The sequence below is a fragment of the Peromyscus maniculatus genome, chromosome 5 (assembly GCF_049852395.1).
Source record: "Peromyscus maniculatus bairdii isolate BWxNUB_F1_BW_parent chromosome 5, HU_Pman_BW_mat_3.1, whole genome shotgun sequence".
Lineage (NCBI taxonomy): Eukaryota > Metazoa > Chordata > Mammalia > Rodentia > Cricetidae > Peromyscus > Peromyscus maniculatus.
Window position 1 is genome coordinate 103,417,608 of NC_134856.1, and position 23,866 is coordinate 103,441,473.

Genomic DNA, 23,866 nt, shown 5'->3' on the forward strand with positions numbered 1-23,866 from the left:
TTATTTCACTTTCCTGTTTCAGTAGACTTCCTCTATATATCACTCTCAATAATCAACAGGCCTGCTGGACAGAAAACCAGTAATGATATGGGAGTGAAGAATGCCATCAATCTTTCAGGAAATATACATAAAAGATTAGTAAAGATATACTGTATGTCAGACCATACTACAGACCAAAAAAACAAAAAACAAAAAAACAAAAATCAACAGGAATTAAAAATCACAGTTGCCGGGCGGTGGTGGTGCATGCCTTTAATCCCAGCACTCAGGAAGCAGAGCCAGGCAGATCCCTGTGAGTTCGAGGCCAGCCTGATCTACAGAGCGAGATCCAGGACAGGCACCAAAACTACACAGAGAAACCCTGTCTCGAAAAACAAAAACTAACAAACAAACAAACAAAAAATCACAGTTGACCACAGTGAAATGAAACTACAGAAAAAAATGCGAAACCCATAAGCATTTATAAGCGAGCAGAATGCTTCTAATGCCCAAGTCAAGGAAAAGGTCACATACCACAAATATTCTTAAAAGAACTTAAAATGCAATGAATTGCAGTATGTGAGGCAAAGCTAAAGAAAGCTGGAGTGGAGCTCGTCAGCAGGATGGCTCAGTGGGTAAAGAGCATTTGCCGCCAGGCCTGACCGCTGGAGTCTGAATCCCAGAACCCACAGGGTGGAAGGGAAAACCTGAAGCCCTTTGATTTCCACACAAATGTGCTGTAGCACATATCCACACAGAAAATGCTATCTTACTTATTTGTTTAACGTATTTATTTATTTGTTTGTTTAGTGTGTGTGCAGGTGTAGGTTATATGTAGGTCAGTGCAGTTGCCCAGGGAGGCAAGAGGAAGGGATGCAAGATCCCCTGGAGCTAGAGTTACAGAGAGCTGTGAGCTGCCCTATGTGGGTGCTAGGAATTGAACTCGGGTCCTCTGAACAGCAGTAGACACTCTTAACCACTAAGTCATATCTCCAGCCCCAAAACTTTTAGAAAGACTGCTGAGATAGACAATGAAACACTGAACATTTATATCAGAAAAGAACAGACTCAATAAGTTCCTACCTCAATAAACGAAATGACCAAGAGCAAAATAAATGCCAGGCGGCACAGAGGTTGAAATGACAAATATTTTTGAACCTGTCTCTGACTGAATGCTTGTATCTAGACTATAGAAGAACTCACCAAATAACTGGTAACAATTCGTGTAGGCATGAACAAAAGCTATAAGCATACTTCATGGCTGGAGTGTGTGCCCAACCGATCATCGTTTTCTGGATCATTCATACACATTTCCCCTCCATGCTCCTTCATAGATTGCCTTAACTTTTTCCTCTTTGCAAGTTTTCCCCCAACCACTTATCAGCTGAGTTCATAGTAGAAGAAAAGAAAGCAAAAGGAAAGGAAAAGAGAGAAAGGAAGGAAGAAAGAGAGAGAGAGAGATTTGTGCAATCACAGGGTCAAACAGCAACGATCAGGAGAGGATGTTGTGTCCTTGGCGGCAATGTAGACAGCGCAGGTCAGGAGTCGTGTGGAGCTGGTGTTCCTGCAGAGTTGCCCAGAGCATCACAGAGCCCGTTAAAGTGCCTGGGATTGGGTCAGTGATCCAGGGTCACGGGATCACATCCATACCAACAAGCACAGATGTGCACTAATGTTCAATTTAAATAGGAAGCCAGATGTGTATGCTTGTCATCACAACACTTGGAAGGCTGAGACTGGTGGATTACAAGTTCAAAGACAGCTTGATCTATACTGTAGACCCTGTCTCAAAAGATAACAAACTAAGACATCGGGCAACTGAAGTCATTCTACCTTCAGTGAGTTAACCTCCAAACAGGAAAATATACTGTTGGATCAAGTCTCTTCATATCCTGGAACCTACCAGTGAAATATAGGCACAACCGAAGGAAAACACTTCTCCCGCTTCCCCACCAGTTAGCCAAGACTGTGTACTAATATATATATATATATATATATATATATATATATATATATATATATATAATACATATATCCCAGGGAACTGTCACATACCTTTACCTGTATATCTGCACCTCTTTCCAACTACTGTCCCTTGTTTGGCGTCAAATTTGTGATTGAAACGCTGATACCAAGTTATAAAGGAAACAGACCTGTGGGTTGAAAGTTAACCTAGAGTGAAATCTCCTTGTGTCCCCTTACAGTACATTAAGTTCTCTAGAGGGAGGAGGGATGGAGGGAGAGAGAATTATAAAAAGACTGGTCTACACAGTAGGGGGCTGGATAATTAATAAATGATTTATACACTGGAGGGGCAGAGAACCCGCTCCCAGTCTGGGAGCCTGGGTGCCTCACTAGTTTTAATCCAGCCAGGAATCCACTTAAGAGTCAGTGGCATTGAAGCTACACTGAAAAGATGAAGAGTTGGAGCTTGATGTCAATGACAGATAAAGTCACTACAGCCATTTGAAAGAGAAATGTCACCCAGAGGCTCAGGTATTTGGACACTTGGTCCCCAGCTGGTGGCTGTCTTAGTTATTTTTCCTACTGATGTTATAAAACACCATGACCAAGGCAACTTCTAGAAGGAAGCACTTGTTTTGGATTTACAGCTCAGAGGGGTAAGAGTCTATTACCATCATGGCGGAGAACGATGGCGGCGAGCACCAGGCATGGAGGAGAACAGCTGAGAGGTCCTATCAGGAACCACAAGCAGGAAACTGTTATGCCCAGATCTCGGGGACCCCAAAGGACCACCACAGAGACTGAATCCCACATGTAAAAGCAAAAAGCCTTTATTCTCTTCAAGCTCTGAGCTTGGTCCCTCTGTCTGTCCAATGAAGTGGTGAGAGCAGAGAGTCCTGAACCCAGGCAGGGTAGGGTTTTTATTATAGCAGAGGTTGGGGTGAGGGGATTTCCAAGGTTCACGACCCTGATTGACTGACAATTGTCTAGGGGCATCTGTAAAACAAAAACATGTGTGTGCTAGACTCAGGGACATCTGGCCACCTTGTCTAAAGGTTGGAATGTTTGGGATGTCAGGTACTTCCTCATCCCTGGGTGGATCCCTGGGTGGTGTCAGCTTAAGGCTTTTCCTGGATCTGGGGTTGCCTACCAGTAAGCCTGTCACAGAAGCTGTGTCTGGGCCCCTAAGCCTGTCATGGCAGCTGTGTGGTCACGCTGTTTGGGGCCCCTCCACAGAAACAAGTGAACTTTAAACTCTACCCCCACCCCCACAACATACAGTGACATACTTCTAACAGCAAAGCCATCTATCCCGCGCCTCCTCAGCTACCAACTGAGCAACAAGGATTAACTGCACGGCCACGGGGGACATCTCATTCAAGCCTCCGCAGGGAAGCGCTGGGAGGGGTGAGGGACCTCCAGGGGGTGGAGTTTTGCCAGGGAAATACATCACTGGAGGTGGACTTTGAGAGTGGGTAGCCCTGCCCTGTTGAGATATTTTGTTTGTGTTCTAACAAAGTCTGCCTGAGGAGCAGAGGATGGAGCTAGCCACTAGTTTACCATTGAGGTCTGGAGGTCTGTACAGACAGGAGACAGGAAGTGATATGGCTGGGTGGAGAGAGGAAGTGATAAGGCGGGTTGGAGTCGCAAGCTCCGCCCCTTTTCCGTCTGAGGAGTCGGAGAGGTAAGAGGTGACTGTGGCTGCTCCTTTGCTTCTCTGATCTTTCGGCTTTTACCCTGATATCTTTTTTTGTTTGTTTTGTTTTCAAGACAGGGTTTCTCTGTGTATCTTTGCGCCTTTCCTGGATCTCGCTCTGTAGACCAGGCTGGCCTCAAACTCACAGAGATCCGCCTGCCTCTGCCTCCCGAGTGCTGGGATTAAAGTTGTGCGCCACCACTGCCCGGCTTACCCTCATATCTGACTCCAGGTTTTTATTATTAAGACCAAGTAGGATTGCACTACACTGCCTCCCTTAGATTTCACTCTGCTTCATTCGTGTGTTTGAAGATGTGATCGCTCAGCTTCCTGGCCCAGTTGACTGCTCTTACGCCTTTCCCTTTGGAACTGTAAGCCATGTAAACGGTCTTTCATTTATGCAAAGGAATATTACTCAGCCATTAAAAATGAAATGAAATTCTCATTGCAAGGAACTAGAAAATAATTCAGACCCAGAAAGATAAATATGGTATATAGTCACTGATCTGTGGATATTAGCTGTTAAGTCATTGTTAAGCAAATTTCAATCCACATAACCATAGAGATTAGGTAGAGAGTGAGAAGCTGAGGGTGGATCTCCCTAGGAAGAGGAAATAGAATAGATAGGGATAGACAAGGCTGCAGGGTGTGGGGGACAGACTGGAAAGGGAGGATCAAACAGGGAAAGGGAAAAGAGAAGGGGTCCAGGGAGGGACTATAAGGCAGGACAGCTAAGGACCATTTGAAGGGTCCTATGGAAACCTAATACAATAGAAGCTTCCAAATAACGGGAGACAGAGCCCCAACTGGACATCTGTCACCAAATGAAGCTTCTGCTACCAGGAATGGGTTACATCTAATTGAGTTGTTGGCCAAAGGGACCCCATAAGAACCCCCAAACAACCCAGGCTATTTCCAAGACTATTGATTATTCTCCACAAACTTACAGCAAGGCCTTACTGCTGGACAACACCTACAAGACCCATTGAACATGGAGAAGTTGAGCTGGTGCTTACCTAGAGCCTTCACCCTTATGGACTAGTATTCATGGTCCTGGAAGATACTCTGCACCCTACCAAGGGACAAAGGTAAATATCAACCCAGCTACAAACCCTTCAATATACAGTGGTGACCTGCCTGCAGAACACACTGGTGCAGGGGTGGCGCAGAGCTTGAGGGAGTGACCAATCAATAATCCGATTTAAGGCCCCTTCGTGAGATGGAACCCATACCCAGTGCTTCTTGGGTGGCCAAGAACCCCAAACTAGATAGCCCAGGGACTGAGGGTATAACTAAATGCTACCGTTCTACTAAAAGAACATAGCAATAAGATGACTCCTAATGACATTCTGCTGTGCTCATAGAGCTGTGCTTGCTCATCATCGTCATCATCAGAGACGTTCCCTCCTGCAGCAGATGGGAACAAATACAGAGAGCCACAGCCAAACAATATACAGAGAGAGAACACTCAGCCCTACATGGGGTGTCTCCATCAAACCCCTCCCCTCGGGATTCAGGGAATCCCATGGACAAGGAATCAGTGTAAGAGCCAGAGGGGATGGAGGACACCAGGAGAACAAAGCCTTCTGGACGCAACAGGGCTGGTGCACAGATGAACTCAGGCAGCCTGCACCGGTCTGCACCGCATGGGTTCCTAGAGCTGAAAGGAGAAGTGGACACACGCTCCTATCCATAACCCAGGATGGCCATTTGCAAATCAAAAATTCATTTTCTCCAAGAGGGCTTCACTAGGGAAACAAACCATTCCTAAGGGTAGCCCCATGTCCAGCAGTAGATGGCCAACACCAGCATCTTTTGAGGTTCTTTGTCACATAATGTTAAGTCAGGGAGGGTTTTTTTTTTTTTCTTACCTTGTAGGCCTTTTTCATATATATTCTGTGCTTCCAATTCTGGGTTTTCATGGGATTCCTGAGTGTGAACACGTGCGCCTATGCATCTGTATGTGTTTCTTAGGCTTTTTCTTTGGCTCTTTTTCTTGTTTGGTCGTATTCCAATTTGTTTGGTTTTTTTATTTATCTTATTTTATTGTTTTTGTTTTGTTTTGTTTTGTTTTTGAGATAGGGTTTCTCTGTGTAGCCCTAGCTGTCCTGGATCTCACTCTGTAGATCAGGCTGGCCTTGAACTCACAGAGATCTGCCTGCCTCTGCCTCCAGAGTGCTGGGATAAAAGGCATGTGCCACCACCACCACTGGCTAGATGCTTGTTTTTTAAGGAGACAGAAAGAGAGTGGTCTGGATGGGAGGGGAGGGGGGGAAGAACTGGAAGGAATAGGGGAGGGGAGACCATAATCAGAATATACTGTATGAAAAAAAAAATATTTTCAATAAAAGGAAAAAATAAAACTCTCTTCCTTAAGTTGCCTTTGGTCATGGTATTTTATCACAGCAACGAAAGTAATGTAATTATTCAGATCTGGAAACACCCTCATAGATACACAGATAGAAACACCTTTCACAAGTCCAGGCATCTCCCTGTTTGAATTTTTATTTTGTGTGTGTATGTACTCATTCCCCAGGAGGACATGGCAGTGGCGGCAGCAGTGACAAGGATGAAGTCTTAGCCTTGGTGTTAGAGGCATCTCTTGGTACAGTCAACATCCAAGGCCAACCATCACATGCAGGGTGGCACAAAAGACATTATACAGGCACGTGCCATTCTGTAGCTAAGAAGCTCTTGTCATGCTGCAGATAAGTAGTTTTCCTAAGTTTGAAATTACACCTTTAATGATGTACAGAGCCTCAGTCCTCACTATGGGAAAGCATGTATCTCATGAAAGCCTCCTGGTGGGCAGGAAGCCGAATGGGAAGTGGTCGTGTTACTCAGAATATCAGCTTCTGTTCAGGGTAGGCTACTACAGGGCTTAGGCCATCTTGTGTGAAATGCCAGTCTGTGTGGCACACGCAGACAATGCTGGTTGCCAGGCAGCTATGATACACGTAGTCAGTTCCCTGTTAGGTGGACAAAAAAAATGAAGACATAAATGAATCGGTGAGAGGGAAGAAAATTTACTCCTCACGCTCTCGTCCATCTTTGATTCCTTTTAACCTGTCCCAGCATGGTCAGGTCACAGGATGGTTTTAAAGACACAGTTTGTTTGGAAATAGAGAACTCCCCATTTCTGAAAACAGGATAGAAACACTTTAGTCTTAAGCATTAAGTGCCTGGGTATTTTATATCAAAAGAAAAATAGAAGCAGTCAGTTTTGTGAGTTAACAGGAACTCTTCTCGAATCGGAGTCTACTTTGGGTGCTTGTAGAACAGTCATTTATCTCAGCCTCAAACTGCTCCTCTTCTGTTCTGATCTAGAGAGACTACAGACAACCCTGCTCAGCTCCACTACCAACAGAAAGAATTACAGAGGGAAGAGGTGGGAGCCAGCCAGCTGTGCTAATGCACACCTGTGATCCCAGCACCTGGGAAGTGGAGGCAAGAGGAGCCGGAGTTTACGACCATCCTTGGCTCAAAGAGAAGTTGAGGTCAGTCTGGGTTACGAAATACACACCAAACATGTGGCAGTGTGATGCGAAATTCGAATGCTCTAATACTCACCTGCAGCATCAGGAGGGTTAATTTCATGTGTTCTCTGGGCCACAGATTTTGGTCCGACATCATGAGTGTGCTTGTGAAGGTGGTTTTGGAGATTAACATTTGAATCGGTAATTCAGTAAATACACTGCCCCATCCCCATCCCCGGCTCTCATACAATCAGTTAAGGGCCTGAGAGAACAAAAAAGCTGACTCTCCCTAGAAAGTGATACCATTCTGGCCAATGTCTTGAGCCTGACACTGGCTTTCTTAGACCTTGGATGCTAACTGAACATTGTTGTTCTTGAGTCTGGAGCCGTGTAGCTTTTGAACTGAAACCTACACCTTTGGTCTCCCTCCAGATTACAGAAAGCAGGTCCATAATCACACAACCCAATTCCTTAAAGATATACTCCCTCCAACACACACATACATTGTATTGATTTTCTGCAGGAAAATACATGTTGAGAGAGTTTAGAAACCATGCCATGTATTTTTACATTTAAGAACTCACACTATTAAAATGGTTTATTATTATTTATCATTTATTTTTAAATATTATCAAATTTAATAAATTAATTAAAATAAAACTAACCATTATTATTTTTAAATATTATTTATTTATTATTGAAACGCAAACCACTTACATTAGGATTTGTCAAACATGTGTCTATAGGTTTCTGAAAACCTTGATGTACCAGACCGTGGAAACTCATAAACACAGATCTAGATAAGTCTCTGAGGGAGTTAGATAATAACTTGATTCCTAGTTTTAAAAAAATGCATTTGGTGAGAGAGAATTTATCACATAAGCAAAATCATCGTGAAATCAAACTAGAAATGTTTGCTATATCCAAACTTCAGAATCCCAACATTGCTGCTATAACTATGGAAGCCTGCTGATGCCAGAAATCAACTGAGAAATATAACTAGATATAGTAATGAGAGTATTTTTATCCTAAGAAGTGATGCACTTGTGGTTCTCAACCTGTGGGTCACAGCCCCCTTGGGGAATCACATATCAGGTATCTTGCATATCGGATATTTACATTACAATTCGTAACAGTAGCAAAATTACAGTTAAGTATCAATGAAATAATTTTATGGTTGGGGGGTCACAACATGAGGAACTGTATTAAAGGGTCACAGCATTAGGAAGGTTGAGAACCACTGCCATAGACTAACAAAAGTTTGCAAGAAAGCAGGCGTCCTAAGACCTTTATAGAAGCAACTCCATTTGAAATATATGTAATAAACACTTTCACAGTACTGACTTCAATTGACAAGCCTGAAATTTCCACCATGATTAAAAAACAAAACAAACAAATGAACAAACCAAAACCAACCAACCAATCAACCAACCAAATGCTGATCTGCAGTGTCCAGGGGGAGTTACTGAGAGTGAGCATAAATTACTCACCTGTGTAATTAAGTAGCATTGGTTACAGGTGATTTGGAGTAAGAAAGCAAAGACTTGCACTCACACTGGAGTTCTGGATTCCAAAGCAAGCAATTCTTATTTTAAATATTTGGTGTGAATTTACTGGCTTGATGAAATATGGACTTAGCAGGGGTAGGTTTTGTTCAGTTTACTATCAATATGTTGTAGGTGAATGATCTTTGAGAAAAGTAGAACATCAAACACCATGTTCCTGAATCTCTTTTAAAAGATGTTTAGATTTATTTATGAGTGTTTTGCTCATATGTATGTCTGCACCGTGTGCTTAGTAGTGCCCTCAATGGTCAGAAGAGGGTGTTGGATTCCCTGGAACTGGATTGTGGAAAGCTTCAAGACACCATGTGGGTACTGAGTATTGAACTTGGATCCTCCGCAAGAACAAGTGCTCTATTGTAATAGGTTCTTCTTTTTTGTTTTGTTTTGTTTGTTTGTTTGTTTGTTGTTTTTATTTTTATTTATTTATTTTTGAGACAGGGTTTCTCTGTGTAGCCCTGTCTTTCCTGGAACTTGCTCTGTAGATCAGAACTCAGAAATCTACCTGCCTCTGCCTCCCAAGTGCTGGGATTAAGCCTGGCTACTGAAATATTCTCAAGTAAAAGACAGAGCCAAGCTAGAGAATGTTCACATAGTTAATTCCCCAGCAGTACTGTAGGATATGATATGAATCAGCAAATGTCTGATTCTAGTTCTTCCTTGGGAAGCTGGTCATACAAGAACGCAGCAGATGACCAGTGTCACTGCTCATGTGGTGTGGCTTGTGGAATCCCTCTCCCTGTAGGAAGCAGTGTGGAACAGAGCACTGACGAGACCAAATGCTGTTTATCCAGCAGTGACGCCCTGCGAACGCTCGCTCCACACACAGGATCTTGTGAATAACCCTGCTGCACCACATGCACTTTTGAACCTCCCCCAGCTCTGAGGGGCTTTGTTTGCCTTTGTCTCTTGGTGATATAACCCACTGCCTTAGCACAGGTGAGCCTGTGGGTATGACATACAGAGAGGAGGCCGGAGCTCTGGGTTAGGTCCCAGATAACCACCAAAGTGAGAATCAAGAGGCTAAAGCCTTAGACATTGATCACTTTATTCTGAAACTGCTTTTCACACTACATGAGTAGGAAAGGGTTTTTTTTTTTTTTTTTCTCCCAAGAGTAACAAAATTAACAGAAAAAAAAATATTAGTGGAATTCCATGGGTGGCACATTCACAATGACTTAATGCTAAGGAAGCTGTTTAAGGCACTCTCACAGAATTCCAAATTAGGTAAAGAATTAAAGGATTCTAGCACAATAACCTCACCTTCACCCCTCCCCTGCCAAGTCAGGGTACTTGGCAAAAATCAAAAACAAAAACAAAAACAAAGCAGTACTACATTGACTCAATCTAAAACATCTTTTTTTTTTAAAGATATACAAATGGCCTTGGTGAAAATTTCCAGATAATAATGGGTTTTCAGAGCTATGTAGGAAATCTCACCAGTATATTTAATAAATGTTTATTAATTAGCACCTGTATACAAGGCACAAAGCAGGACATAAGATTTCCAAGTCTGACCACTTATGAAGGGCTCATTAGCCTAACAAAGGGTCAGAGGAACGCCCCCAAAGCATAAGCATCCCTCAGGAGACCTGAGATGCAGGCCAAGGGAAGGCAATTTGCCAGTCAGGAAGCCCATTTGATTCCATGGGTGAGAACTCTTGCAGACAACTCTTTCTCATAACCTACGAAATAAGATTCTTTGTTTTTCTCTAGTTACCTCCTAGCATGTAGAAGATAATGAGTCTCAGCCAGATCCCTAATATCTGAGGATGCGCATTATTAATAGAGCCCTAGCCTGTGACTTCTGCAGTCAATAGGAGCTCACGCACGGGTGCCTTCAGTTCAATGACAGTTGAACACCAACTTCGGAATGTACAGCAGGGGTCACTGTGACAGAAGTTTTCTTCCCTGTGTGTCTTCTCTGATGCTGAATAAGGTATGAAGGTCGGGTGAAGCCTTTTCCACATGTTTTGCACTCAAAAGGTTTCTCACCAGTGTGTACTTTCTGGTGTTCAATCAGGCTTGTAATCCTACTGAAACTTCTCTCACAATCATTGCATTGATAAGACACAGGAGTTTCAATATTTTCCCAATGGCTTTCCACCCTACTCTGACTTTCCCAGTAAGGTTCTGGAACAAAGAAATCTTTATCCCCAGTATGGGTCCTCTGATGTCTCAGGAGATGTGAGCTCCGCCTAAAGGCTTTGGGACACATATTGCACTGGTATGGCTTCTCTCCAGTGTGGATTCTGTGATGTTCAAGGAGGCTGCAGCTCTGGGTGAAGGTTTTCCCACAGTCATCACACTCGTAGGGCTTTTCCCCAGTGTGGGTTCTCTGGTGCTTGATGAGATCTGAGCTGTGACTGAAGGCCTTGCCACATTCTTCACACTCATATGGTTTCTCGCCAGTGTGAACTCTCTGATGAATGATGAGAGCTGAGCTTCCAATGAAGGCTTTGCCACACTCCTCACATTCATAGGGTTTCAATCCAGTGTGGATTCTTTTGTGTTTACTTAGGCCTGAACTCTGAGCGAAACTCTTTCCACATTCTCGGCAGTAGAACCGCCTGTTTCCGGTGGCACTCTTCTGTGCTGTCTGTGACTTGCCTTCCTGCTCACTGGCTTCTGCACCTGCAGCAATCTGAGCAGTGTCTTCGGTCAGGAAGCACAGTGTCTGCTCAGGCTTTTGTTCTGTGTAGTCCTCAGCTGGAGGTAAGTCCCTGATCTTAGTCTGCATCTCCTGATCTGAAACACAAATGCCAACAACTGTTAATTGTGTGCTGCATAGGAGCACTGTGATGAATGGAGACATGAACTACAAAGGTCTATATAGACACCAAGGCTAAGCATTTAAATGCAGAAATTAGGATGGGACAAAAAGGAGGGTAACAGAAAAGCTAGGGAAACATGAAGACAGGAATGGGGCTGTTGGAAGAAGGGTATAACCAAGAGTGGAGGGAACAGAGGAAAAATAACGAGAACTAACGACTTCGGTGGATACATAGTGGAGGTGGATGGGAACCTCTAAGTTGTAATAATAGAAAGGCAACATAGACATAAACCTAAATACTACATGTTCTCTCTTGGAGAGAAGTGGAGCTGACCAAACCTTTGGAGGCCAAAAAGTCATTAGATCTTGGACACTGAGCTACAACATTTGAAGCTACACTGCTGGATTTTGGCTTTGCTTAAGTGTGATTGTTTTTATGCCCCTGTCCTTCCCTTTTGGAGTAAAGAATCATTTAACATGTTCTTAATTTTATAAGAACCAACAGTTAAAGAGACTGGATATTTTTAAAAGACTCTGAATTCTAAAGTATTGAGATTTTTAAAAAGACTATGAGATTTTTAAAAATTATACTGTTTTGTATTGGGATATTAATGTAAGATCTTGGGGATAAACAAGATAGGAAAGGTTATGATTTAATAGTGATGTTTTTGTATGTCAAGTTGACAAGGGTCAACTAATTTGTGCTGGTTACTTTTTGTCAACTTGACACAAACTAGAGTCACATCTGAAAGGTTATCTCAATTGAGGAACCACCTCCATCAGATTGGTCTGTGGGCAAGGCTGTGGGACATTTTCTTGTTTAGTCACTGATGTGGGAGGGCCCAGCACACTGTGGAGGGTGTCATTCCCTCGGCAGGTTGTTCTTACTGTAAAAGAAAGTAAGGGAGCAAGCCAGTTTGTGGCATTTCTCAGTGGTCCCTGCTTCTGTCCCTGCCCTGAGCTTCCTGCTCTGATTTCTCTCAACTGTGCCATGGGGATAAACCCTTGATTCCTTCAAAGAGCCACAGTATTTGGGTCACATTGTATTTATTATAGCACGAGAAAACAAACTAGAATAGATGCGAGAAGGACTGAGCACAGGAGGTAAAGGAACACAGGGCAAGTGAAAAGATTCCTGCAGTGTTCACAGACAAAGGGAGTTATGGTGAACTGTGCCCTGGCAGTGGCAGGCACACCAGAATAGAGCATCAGCTCTCTGAGACAAAACTGGAGCCACTAATGTGTTGTGTGACCTCTGACAAGTTGGACAACCTTCTGTGTCCTTGCCTCTAGGGCTAGGACCTATTATAGCTCGTATCTAATGTTGCTTCTAATTCTCACACTGTGACCCCATGACCCATTTCTTATGGAGAGGCTCCTCAGCTTTTTCACTAGTCAAGGATGGGAATAGGAAGGGGAAGGGAAGATTTTCTTCCCAGTTCATTGAAGCCATGGTCTCATACTTGCTAGGCAAGTGTTCTAGCTCTGAGATACACAGCCCCAGAACTCAGTCTTTATACAGCATCTCCTCTGAGCCAGAACACCACTAGGATGGGATCTACTTTATCCCACTCATCTTGACTACACCGCTCGGGGGGTGTGCTACTTGGTTTTTGTTAACTTGACACAAGCCTGGGCATATCTGGAAAGAAGGGATCTTAATTGAGATGATCCCTCTAGAAGACTGGTCTGTAAGTGAGTCTGTGGGGCATTTTCTTGATGAATTAGAAATGTAGGAAGGCCTAGCTCATGTCAGTGCCTCTCCTGAGCAGGTCGACCTGGAGTATACAAGAAAACAGGCTGAATAAGCCATGAAAACCAGGCCAGTAAGCAGCACCCTGCTATGGCTTCTGTTTCTACCTCCAGGTTTCTGCTTTGAGTTAATGTCCTGACTCCGATGTTGGACTCTGCTGTGGAACTGTGAGCTGAAATAAACCCTTTCTTCCCCAAGCTGCTTTTAGTCACAGTGTTTTGTCACAGCGATGGAAATCCTAACTGTGACAGAAGACAAAGAATCACGATTACAAGCATTAAGGAGCTTGTCATTAATAGGCTTTCAAAGTGTGTCTATAATTTCAAACCTAATGGGCTCAACAGCTTCTAACTGCCTAACAGGGGAAGTAGGTTCTATTACAGAAAAGGTAGCAAGAAGCCTGAGAAGAAATTAGTACCCATCAGTCTTACCTAGGGAAACCAGGCTGCCAGAGTTCTCCTGCATTTCATCTTTGTAGAGGTTCATCTGACACGGATCCTGCTCTGTCCATCTGGGGGAAAGGGCTGGGGCTACATCTTCCATTTTCAGCAACCCCTAAAAGAATAAAAGTCCACCAAAGAAATGGAACAGGGAATGTCTGGGTTGCAAGCTCACAGGCTCACTCATTCCTCCCCCAAATGGCAAAGCCTCAAACATTCAATGGGAAGTTTAACAGTCAACAGATCTTGGGATGAATAAAGAAATTCACACCCCCACCCACCGGGAAAGGGGTGGAGAGTGCAGGACAGGGATGGAGTGGGAAGAAAGAACAGGAGGAGTAAAGGATGTTGAGGCGGGGAGCAGCTGTAGCTCACCTGCAACTCTGAAGGGAGCCTGGGAACTGTCACTCCATCTTCTCCACAGTGGCCCCCCTGGGTGACTGCAACAAAGAGCTCTGGGTGAGACTCACACAGGCAGCCAGCCTCCTCGCATTGTGAACCCAGGTTTAAAAGCTTGATTAATAAATTCATGCAAATACAAGTTTATAAAATATTTTCCTTTCCAAAATACCTGACTGCCACCAGATCCAAAGCTGTCCTCTGAAGATACGCAAAAGTTCTTGGAACCCTGACTATGGTTCATTGAGAAAGCACTTGACTAGCATGTGTGAGGTCCTGGATTTCATCACATGCACCAACACCAAAAGGAAAAGACAAAGCTTAGTAATACTGACCTCTGACTTCTGAGGACAGGGATCCCAAAGACTCCTGCTTAAGCAGAGGCTCCATGGGCTCCATCTGGCTACTTTCTGAGCCCTGAGCTGATGTCAGCAGTACCGCCTTGGAACAAAGGAGTTCCTGCCCATCGTCATCATCTGGAACCTAGAAGTCATTCATTTATTCGTATTTTTCATCTATTTATTAGACATTTTCAAAGTACGTTCAGCTTGACAGTGTCTCCAAATTCTACAAATTGGTTCTCATTTAATGTAAACAACAACTTCATGAGGGTGCAGCTTATCCAAAATCACTCAGCTAAATGACAAAGCTAAGATGGTAGATTAGGCAGATGTTTCCACAGTCCATTCAATGCTTCCTATTACACACACGTAGACTTATGAACCCATTTAGGAAAATGGTGATAGAAATCCATTACATGCTAACTGCTTATCAGAACACTGAGGATGCTGTTTCCAGTTTAGTCCACACAGTGTATGAAACCACCCAGTACAGTGTGGCATGTACTGTCCTATGCAGGTTTGCTTCTAGATCATTACGTTAGTTTCCAAGTTCTGTTCTCTTCTACTGCTCAGCATTCCCACAGCTTTTACACAGAATGAAGGTCAGAGGCTGTGGTGACTTTTCACTGTTATAAACTTAGGCAATAATTCCAAGCCCAGAACTTTGACTTTGGTCACTGGTTAGAAAGCCATGTGTCCCCTGAAGATGAAACCACAAAGGGATGCAGAGAGGAAACTGTCTCCTAAAATAGGCCAGAAGGTAGAGGTTAAAACCAGCCCATTTTCTACTAGGGGTCCATGAATTTGGATGGGAAAAACCTTTCTAGATGCTAAGAAAACTGGACTTTCCCTCCACTGTCAATGAGAAGGACAAAGCAAGGCGGCAGAAGCACCACAGCACGCAAGATGCTGTCACGTGACAAACCAAGAAAACTACAGAGTCCAGTGTGCCTTTGTATCGCTTGCTCCGCCCTGTCCTTGGGTCTTACTCAGCACACGAGCTAAGAAGTGCATATCTAACCGGTCACCACTCTGCTCAACACATTCTACCGAGCTTCACTGGGACTGCGTTCTTTCCAATCCTCGTACTTTCCTCTGTGCTCTTAACTATTCTGAGGGGTCCAGGTCACTTCGCTGGTTGCCTCAGGTTCCCAGTTCAGACTGAGACTTCTCAGGCTCTAAGCAATGCCTCCCTCGGATCTTGCTTGAGGTTTCTGGAAGGCACAGAGCACAGGGCTCAGACCCTAAGCCTGTTCCTTCTACCTGTGGAGGTGTCTCGTCCAGCTGCCTCTCCAAGTACTCCAGCAGCGCCACCACCTCCTCCCCGCTGTCGGGGTGCTGCTCGCGCACCCAGGCCTGCAGCTCCCCTGGCAGGATGGTCAGGAACTGCTCCAGCACCAGCAGCTCCAGGATCTGCTCCTTGCTGTGCATATCTGGCCGCAGCCACTGTCTGCAGAGCTCCCGGAGCCGGCTCAGCGCCTGCCGGGGCCCAGCGGCCTCGGGGTAGCGGAAAGCGCGGAAGCGCTGGCGGGAGCGGTCAGGCCCAGGGCTGCCCAGCCAACTGGCCTCCTCTGCCAGGGGGGAGGCCTCTTCCTGTTCCACCTTTATGACCAGTAATTCCATCTGGTCCTCTGCAGAGTGCGAGTCCAGGGTTGTGCTTTCCCTTGATTCTCTAGCCATCCCGGGCCGAGTCGTTCTTCCGTTTCACTGTAGCTCTGAGTTGTATTTCTGCAAAAGACTACTGAGAGGTGGAGATGACTATGAGCCACTTGTAGTTGCAAATGCTCCCCCCCCTCCTATACCCAGGACCCCGGGGAAGCTGCCATGGAACAACTGAGGAGATCCTCTTGTTCAAATGCCTCTGTAGCTTTTCATTCTGTACCATCCTGGGGGACTTAGAATCAACTACGAATATCTGTGAGGGTGGTCTGGAGAGGCTAAACTTAAGTCAGAAGATCCACCGTGGCCTCATTGCACGGGCTCCGGTCCCACACAGAAAGGAACAGCAGCATTCATCTCTGCTCCCTCACTACAGACTGAATGCGTGTCGCTGCCGCCATGTTGAACTGCACGGTCAAACTGCCAACCAAGAGAAGTCCTTGCTAGCCTTGCTCCTGTTGAGGGCTTTGTCACGGCAAAGACAAAGTACCCGACATGACTAGACCCGAGAGGGCGGCCACTGCTGTGACACACTTGACCGTGTGTCTCTTATCTATGGACTGGTTTATGGAGAGGAAGGCCAGAGTTTGGAGCTGTAGGCTAAAGCCCTGGATGGATGTAAGTAAAGCTTAACAGGCCATTCTGGTGAGAGGTGGGAATTCCAGAATGCCAGAAACATGTAAGCAGTGGAAGCCTAGCTGATAGGGTTTCAGGTGGAAAAAGACCTTTTCAGGAACGGGAATAGAATCTGTTTACATTTACATCCTGGCAAAGAATCTGGCTGCATTCAGTCCATGCCATGGGAACTTAAGATTGCATTAAAAAAAATCAGACTAATTTATTTGGCAGAAAAAAATTACAAACAGCATTTAGGCCATGGCATGACTAGTATTCACTGCTCTTATTCAAATCAGTAAGCAGAGAAACCAAACGTATTTGAAAAGTGTGGTTTCTTCTGGAAAGGCGTGTGTTCTAGTGTAATGAAATAATGAGGGTGTAGACAGGTAGAGCCTCTGTAATTGTCACACTAGCATTGTGAACGATAAATCTTGTTTTCTACATCTGAGAGCAAGACCCCATCCATCCACTCCATTCCAAACCCTAACTTGTGAAATTCATTTAAAAGGGAGAGCCTAAACTGAGAACATCACAAGAGTTTACTGATTCAAAATGGCTGCCTTATGGATATATGCTGCCCTCCCTCCCCCATTAGCCTCAGAGGCACACGGAGACCACTACAACAGTGGTATAAAGGAATCAAGCTACAATTCAAGCAAACAATACTTGAAAGAATCATCCATGTAGTGCTGGTTTTGCAAGCATGAAAGATATAAAAGTTAGGGGATCACGGAGGCTTGCACAATTCCAGAAAGACCCTCTGACTAGGCTGTGTGGTGGTCAGATTTCCCATAAGAAGGCCATTGCATGAAGCTGGGGATAGAGAGCCTAAATTGCAATGGGGATTGCAAACTATAGGAGATGCCAGGATCACGGGTCATCTGCTGAGAAAAGCCAAGGCACACACAGAGCTGGAACAGAGAGCGGCCGTGTGCTGTAGACATTAGAGTGGAGAGGTAGAGCTGCCCATAGGTGTTAAGCCCATGAGCCCATCAGGAGCCCCAGACTGTAGGACTTGGTGTCTTCCTCCTGAGTTTCAGTCTTGCTTTAGTCCAATCTCTCCCTGCCATGCTCCCATTCCTCATGTTTGGAACAGGAATGTTTACTGTGTGCCAGTGCACATTAGAAGCATATTACTTGTATGATTTTACAGCTCACAGTTAAGAGATTGCCTGAGTTGCAGAGAAGACTCTGCACTTATATAGCGTTGGGACTGCTAAATACTATATGAACATTTGGAGACAGACAACAACACATTTTACATTACGAGATGAATGTGACTACAGGGGCCAGAGTTAATATGTTATGATTTAAGTGATGTCTTAATTATCACAAGTTAATCTTGATAACGTGACAGGGTTTAGAATCACTTAGACTCTGTGAGGGCATTGTTAGAGAGCTTTAACTAAGGTAAGAAAACTCACTGTGTGTATAGGTAGTACCATTCCTTGGGCTAAGTAAGGTCCTAGACCTAATAAAAAGTACAAAGTAGAGTGCCGGCATCAACCTCTCTCTCTGCTTCCTGATTACAGACAGAATGTGACCAGCCACCCCAGCCTTCTGCCTCTGACTTCCCCTATGGCAGACAGGATCTTCAAATAAACCCTTCTTTAAGTGATATTGTTAGGTACTTTGCCAGAGTATTTAGGAAATCTGAACCCTACAATAAGCTCTCCAAACGTTCTGTAAATGGATCTAAACACCTCATACCTCTAAAGAGAGAAATTGAGAGCGGACGTGTAATTCTCACAGTGGGGATCTAGAGACTCGAGGATCCCTAGATTTGATGGCTAACTCTTGCCTAATCGGTGAGCTCTAGGTTCAGTGAGAGACCTGTCTTAGAAACATAGATAAATAAAAATAAAGGTGGAGAGCATTAGAGGCAGACATTCAATACTGATCTCTGGCTTCCATGTGTATACGTGTGCATGTACCAGTATATACAAGTGCACACACATTTGAACATAAACATACAACACACACACACACATACACTCACTTTTGAAATAAACTTCAAAACTAGAAAACATGCTGACTCATCTCCGTGTTCTAAACTTACAGGAAACTTAGAAGCCAGAGGAGGTAGTCGACTGGTTAAGAAGGTAAGGACAAAGGCTGCCTCCACAGCACACAGGCAGGCAGGCAGGCTTGTTTCCCATGGTTGGACAACAGACAGCAGAGGGATGAGTGGATGAGCTGGAGACATCTGACCCATGCAGAATGACTAAAAGAGGTACACATCCTTTTCCTTCACTGTGGATCTCCAAAGCTGTGTTAGATGAGCATTCAGTGGCTGTCCAATGTGCCTCACAAGGGCTGAAGTGGGCATAACCCATGCCAAAAAAGGCTGCCTGAGTATCCCACCTGAGTTAGAACATGGGCAGTGAAATAAGACATTTATGGAAGCCCTTCCTCACCACTATCAGCTGTATGACCTGGGCTTCCTAAAAGGGATGGAAGACCTGATTCCTGTGAATCAGAAGGATTGAGATTTTAAGCTAGACCTGCCTGCCAAGTTCTCTGAGTACACTGAGATGTCAGAGCACGCCTCTTTACCCATTGGAACAAGGAGATCAGAATGAGTAAGGCTGGGAGAGTTACTAAGGGAAAGATATTTCCAAGTCTGTGCCCATTTGAATTTCTCTCATTCCAGCTTCCTACAGTTCAAGGGACAGCACAGATGACAGATGGAAGTTAAGTAACCTTGACTTAATTGTACTTTTTCTTTTGGTTTTATAAGACAGAGTCTCACCCCAGTCCAGGATGGCCTTGAGTTTACCACATAGCCCAAGGTGTCCTTGAACTCATGGCAAGCTTTCTGACTCCACTTTCCAAGAGCTGAGATTTCTGGTGTGAACTATCACACCTGGATGAATATTACATAAACTGTTAAAAAAAAAACTGTTAGAAAATACTTCCTCCTTATTAGCTGTCACAAGAGATCTGGGATACTCCTAATTTTTTTCTCAAATAAGCAGATCTAAATTTAATCATACTTCTAGATCCAAGAACTCAAATACAGGTAAAAACACAAGAGCAGACTAAAAGTATTAAAGCTATGCTACACAAGAAAATCACTGGGAAGCTTTTAAAGCCTCCTGATAGTTGGGGAGCCAAGGTCAACTGGACAAGCTGCTGGGGTGGGCCACAGGCTCAGTATTTGACAACCTACTGGTGTGATCCAAAGTGCGGCCAAGTGCGAGAACTAAGAAGCTAAAGATAAAGGGTTGTTTTTAAGTATCAGTAGAATAAAGCAACTGATGTGAGAATAATGAAAATGCACATTCTCCCATAAATAAATGGAGTTTTAAACTGGAAGCAAAGGGAAGGCAAGACTATCATAGATTACAAGAGACAGCAATTCAATACACACCACACAGTTTAAACAACATCCCCAGACTGTAAAAAGACATCTGTGGGTCAATCAGCAAACGGTGAACACAGGATGAAAGAGCTGCCGTCAATTCTGTTTATTGTGACAGTGTGGCTAAATTAAAGTTCCTATCTCAGCACTGACACGCTTGCAGATAAATGTTAGGATGTCTTGGCCTCCAGTTTGCTGTAAAATGAATGAAAGGAAGAAAAGAAGGGAGGAAGAGGAGGGGAAGGGAGGCAGGGAAGGACAGATGGGGAGAGAGGAAGTGAAGGAAAGGGAGAGGCAGGCAAACCACGAGTGAAAAGGACTGCTGCTGATGGGCTGCCGGCCGCGCTCAGTTCCCGTTTTCCTCTGACCTGCATTTAAACCTTTCCCAACACAATCGTAAATATTACTCAAAATCCTATCTTTTCTTTCCTAAATACAGTCCAGAGCATTTCGGTGGGGTCAAGGGAGGTAAGGGTAAACCCGAGATTAAAGGGGGTGGGTGTAGGGAGGGAAATGAACATTGGTACGTTCTAAAAAGTCATTTTCAACCACTCACGTCTCATCACTTGTCCTACCTGGAGTCTCGGCCCAACTGGGCCGAGCACAAAGGTACAGGATCAAGACTGCGTTTGTCAAATAAGCAAACCAAAGACATGGTTTTCAGTCTTTTGTTAAGTTACAAACAGGAAAATGAATGCTACAGGGATCCCTGTAGATCCTGAGAATGTTAAAAACTCCAGATTCTCCAAGAAAAAGGAGGCAGATGAAAGGATTGTCAAAGATTGCAAGAGATGTCAATTCAAGGACAATGGTAAACTACATATGGTCAGTATTAGCCTTGAAAACCTGCAGAAAGAACGAAGGGCGTTAGTGTGACTCGGTGTCAGATTTACGTCTCTCTAAATCGACCACCAATCTACCTGTCTACCTGTCAATCATATCTACCATCCATCCATGCCATCCTTATGCAGGTGAGGATTCTTGCTGAGGGTCAGAAAGCTGGCAGGTCGAAGCACGAGCAAAACAGCAATGTCAGCTCACACCAGGGTCCTTCCTTATGCTTCTTCACTGTTAAGATACCTCTTGCTGCTCCTCCCGTTTCTCAAGCTCCTCCTCCCCTTCAAAAATGGCATCCCCAAGATTTTAAAACTCTGAGTCCGAACACCACAACACACTACACAAACCACTTTTAATTTTTTCCTTTCGGACAGGCTCTTCTCCAGAACGTTTTATTTTCCCTCCTAAAATACAGAAATTATCCATTACAAAGAGAACTGGTACACAGCACTAAAATTCAAAGACAACAGCCAGGACCAAGGCCAGTCACCGAAGAGAAAGTGCCGTCCTAGTTAGAAACAGCAACAGTAATAATAAAAGCATCTTTACGCTGTGCAGATTACCCCGTGCCTGGTACTATTTTAAGCACCTTGCACAAATGCAGCCATTTACTCCTCACGACAATCCAGTAAGTTAGGCGATATCGTTATCCCCTAAAATAGCAAAACACAGAAAGGTTAAGGGACTGGGAGAAAGTCACAAAGTAGCAGAGGCCAGAATCCACCAGGCAACCCGACTCCAAAGTTCTGGCTCTTTTCCAGTACCCCAGAATAAAGACCTTGGAACTGACCTTGTCTCCAGGAAAAGCAAAACTCTGCCGTCTCCCATTTTCAAAGCTTAAGTCTATGACCCAAGAATCCCATCTCCAAAGGCCCTGAGACTGACCAGACACCCGGAACCGGCCCGAGGCGAGGCGCCGGAGGCCCTGTCGGGCGCTCGGCCCAGGTGGCCACCGAGTTTGTTTTCCCGGCGCCGCTAGGCCGCGGAGGAAGATGTTCTGTCCCACCCTCACCACCCACAAGCAGCCGGGCCCGCCGTAGGACCGCAGCGAGACGAGACCCAAACCCACCCGCGATCGCAGCACCGCGCAGCACCCCGCAGTCACAAAAGTGTCCGAAAGTCCGACCCTGGGGGGCGGGGCACGGGCCACTTCCGGCCTCTCTAGGCAACAGCGACACTCTATGGTTGCCTTCCCCTCTTCTCCCTCCTGTTCGTGGTTGCTTCCGGAAAAGAAAAAAAATTAAAAAAAAAAATATTTTTTTAACTGAAGTAGAATTACATCACTTTCTCTCCTCCCTTTCCTCCCTCCAGTTCTTTCCAAGTAACCCTCCCATCCCCTCCCACTCTCAAGTTGATAGCCTTTTATTTTTGTTACAGTCATGTATGTGTATAGGTATATGCACGCACACATTATATATATAATATATTATTATATAGTAATTATACAATATTTATACACACATTATAGATATAAACTCAACCTGCTAAGTCTGTTTTTTTGTTCTTTGTGTATATATGATTTCAAGGCTGACCATTCTCATCTCTGGGATAGACTAATTCTCCACTTCCCAGCAGTCAATAATTGCCTGTGGTTCTTTGATTAAGGGTGGTACCCTGTGAAATTTTACCCCCTTGAAAGTTAACATGTCTATTGTTCCTGTCTTGTGTATGCAGCCATTTCTAGGAGGAACTGCTTCACAGCTGACTTCGGGTATTCTGGCTCTTAACAGTCTTTTTTTGGCTTCTCTTCCTCCATGTCCTCTGAGCCATAGATGCAGGAGCTTCGATGTAGATGTATCTGTTGATCTCTGCATTGTGTCCAGCTGCGTTTTCTTGGGATGATCTCTGTTGTAAAGAGAGGCGTCTTTGATGAGGTAGCTACATTTATCTAGGAAAGATGGTTCTAGCACCAAGAGACTTTCAAAACAGGATTTTCCCAAGGACAACCACAGGAAGATAGGAAAACAATGAGTCCTTGTACAGTCTGACATCTCTGTGAATACAAAAAAGTAAAAAGAAAATGATATTTGCTTGTATCATCACAAAGAAATCCTAAGGAAATGCATCAGAAAATTATGCAAATGTTTAGAAACTGGAGGAAAAGGGGACAGAGAGATGAGGGGAATGTGTTTTTTAAAATTTTACAACTAGTTGCATTTTCTGATTAAAATATTAATTATAAATACATAACTTTTTAAGGACCATTCTGAATGACTTTTATATTAAATCCAAGATAATATAATTTTCAAATTATCATAATTAGCAAATTTAGGTTTAAGATACTAAATTTTAAAAATTGATAATTACATTTTTCATAACCAACCCAAATAAGAAAACATCACCTTAAAAAGGCAACCATTACAGTAGCAAGAAAATATAAATGGAAACATAAGGCTTTATTTATTAAGGATAGATAGTTAAGAGCTAGCTATGTGGGTTCATATCCCAGCATGTGAGAAACTGAGGAAGGAGAATCACTTCAAGTAACAGGTTCAAGTTCCAGGCCAGCTTGCTCTACATTGTGAGTCCTGGATTAGTGTGAGATCCATCCTCATAAAACAAAACAACCCCACTCATGATCATGCAACCAACCATAATTAAACTCAGTGGGTCACACTCACACAAAGACATCAAGGTAGAGAGGCCTTGGGAAGAAGGATTTCAGTGGGAAATGGTTTCAGTGAGGAAGGGAGAGGGTGATGAGAGGTGAAGATGATCAAAACTCACAATATGTGCATGAAATTGTCCAATAATAATAGAATTTTAAACCATAAAAGTATATACCTAATGAAAGATACCCCTACCAAATAATGAAAGATAATATACCATATCTGTGTATTTGAGAATGCAACATCATTAGGGTGTTATTCTTTCCTAAGTTAATACAGAAATTCTGTGCAGAGTGCTTGCTTCAGTACCATATCCTAAAATTAGACAGGTACACAGATTATTATGGCCACTGTACAAGGATGACATGCAAATTCACGAAGCATTCCATATTCTT

General features: G+C 44.0%; 1 protein-coding gene and 1 non-coding gene across 11 annotated transcripts; one reads left to right on the top strand and one right to left on the bottom strand.

Moving 5' to 3' along the window:
• Positions 1–9,709: 9,709 nt before the first annotated feature.
• LOC102911209 (zinc finger protein with KRAB and SCAN domains 3) lies at positions 9,710–22,065 on the bottom strand. Of its 10 annotated transcripts, none has more exons than XM_006988886.4 (6): positions 21,932–22,065; positions 15,648–16,122; positions 14,379–14,526; positions 14,020–14,084; positions 13,636–13,759; positions 9,710–11,426 (listed from the first exon to the last, which is right to left on the bottom strand). In XM_006988886.4, exons 2-6 carry the CDS (start codon positions 16,062–16,064, stop codon positions 10,519–10,521), a joined length of 1,662 nt encoding a protein of 553 aa, XP_006988948.1. In that variant the 5' UTR covers positions 16,065–16,122; positions 21,932–22,065; the 3' UTR covers positions 9,710–10,518. The 10 variants fall into 10 exon arrangements, with proteins under 10 accessions (XP_006988948.1, XP_006988947.1, XP_006988949.1 ...); XM_006988885.4 differs by having other exon boundaries at positions 15,648–16,125; positions 21,932–22,062; XM_006988887.4 differs by having other exon boundaries at positions 15,648–16,125; positions 21,653–21,972.
• Positions 22,066–23,763: 1,698 nt separating this feature from the next.
• On the top strand, positions 23,764–23,866 carry LOC121829883 (U6 spliceosomal RNA). The gene has a single exon (XR_006072942.1). It is a non-coding gene; the product is annotated as a U6 spliceosomal RNA (small nuclear RNA).

Bases quoted from the DNA above. Each gene is read 5' to 3' on its own strand.
- LOC102911209 (XM_006988886.4), bottom strand. From the start codon at position 16,064: ATGGCTAGAGAATCAAGGGAAAGCACAACCCTGGACTCGCACTCTGCA. The intron at 14,085-14,378 runs GTCAGTATTACT...TCTTTGTTGCAG, and splicing joins CCTGTCCTCAGAAGTCAGAG to TCACCCAGGGGGGCCACTGT. The intron at 13,760-14,019 runs GTGAGCTACAGC...TTATTCTTTTAG, and splicing joins GGCTCCCTTCAGAGTTGCAG to GGGTTGCTGAAAATGGAAGA.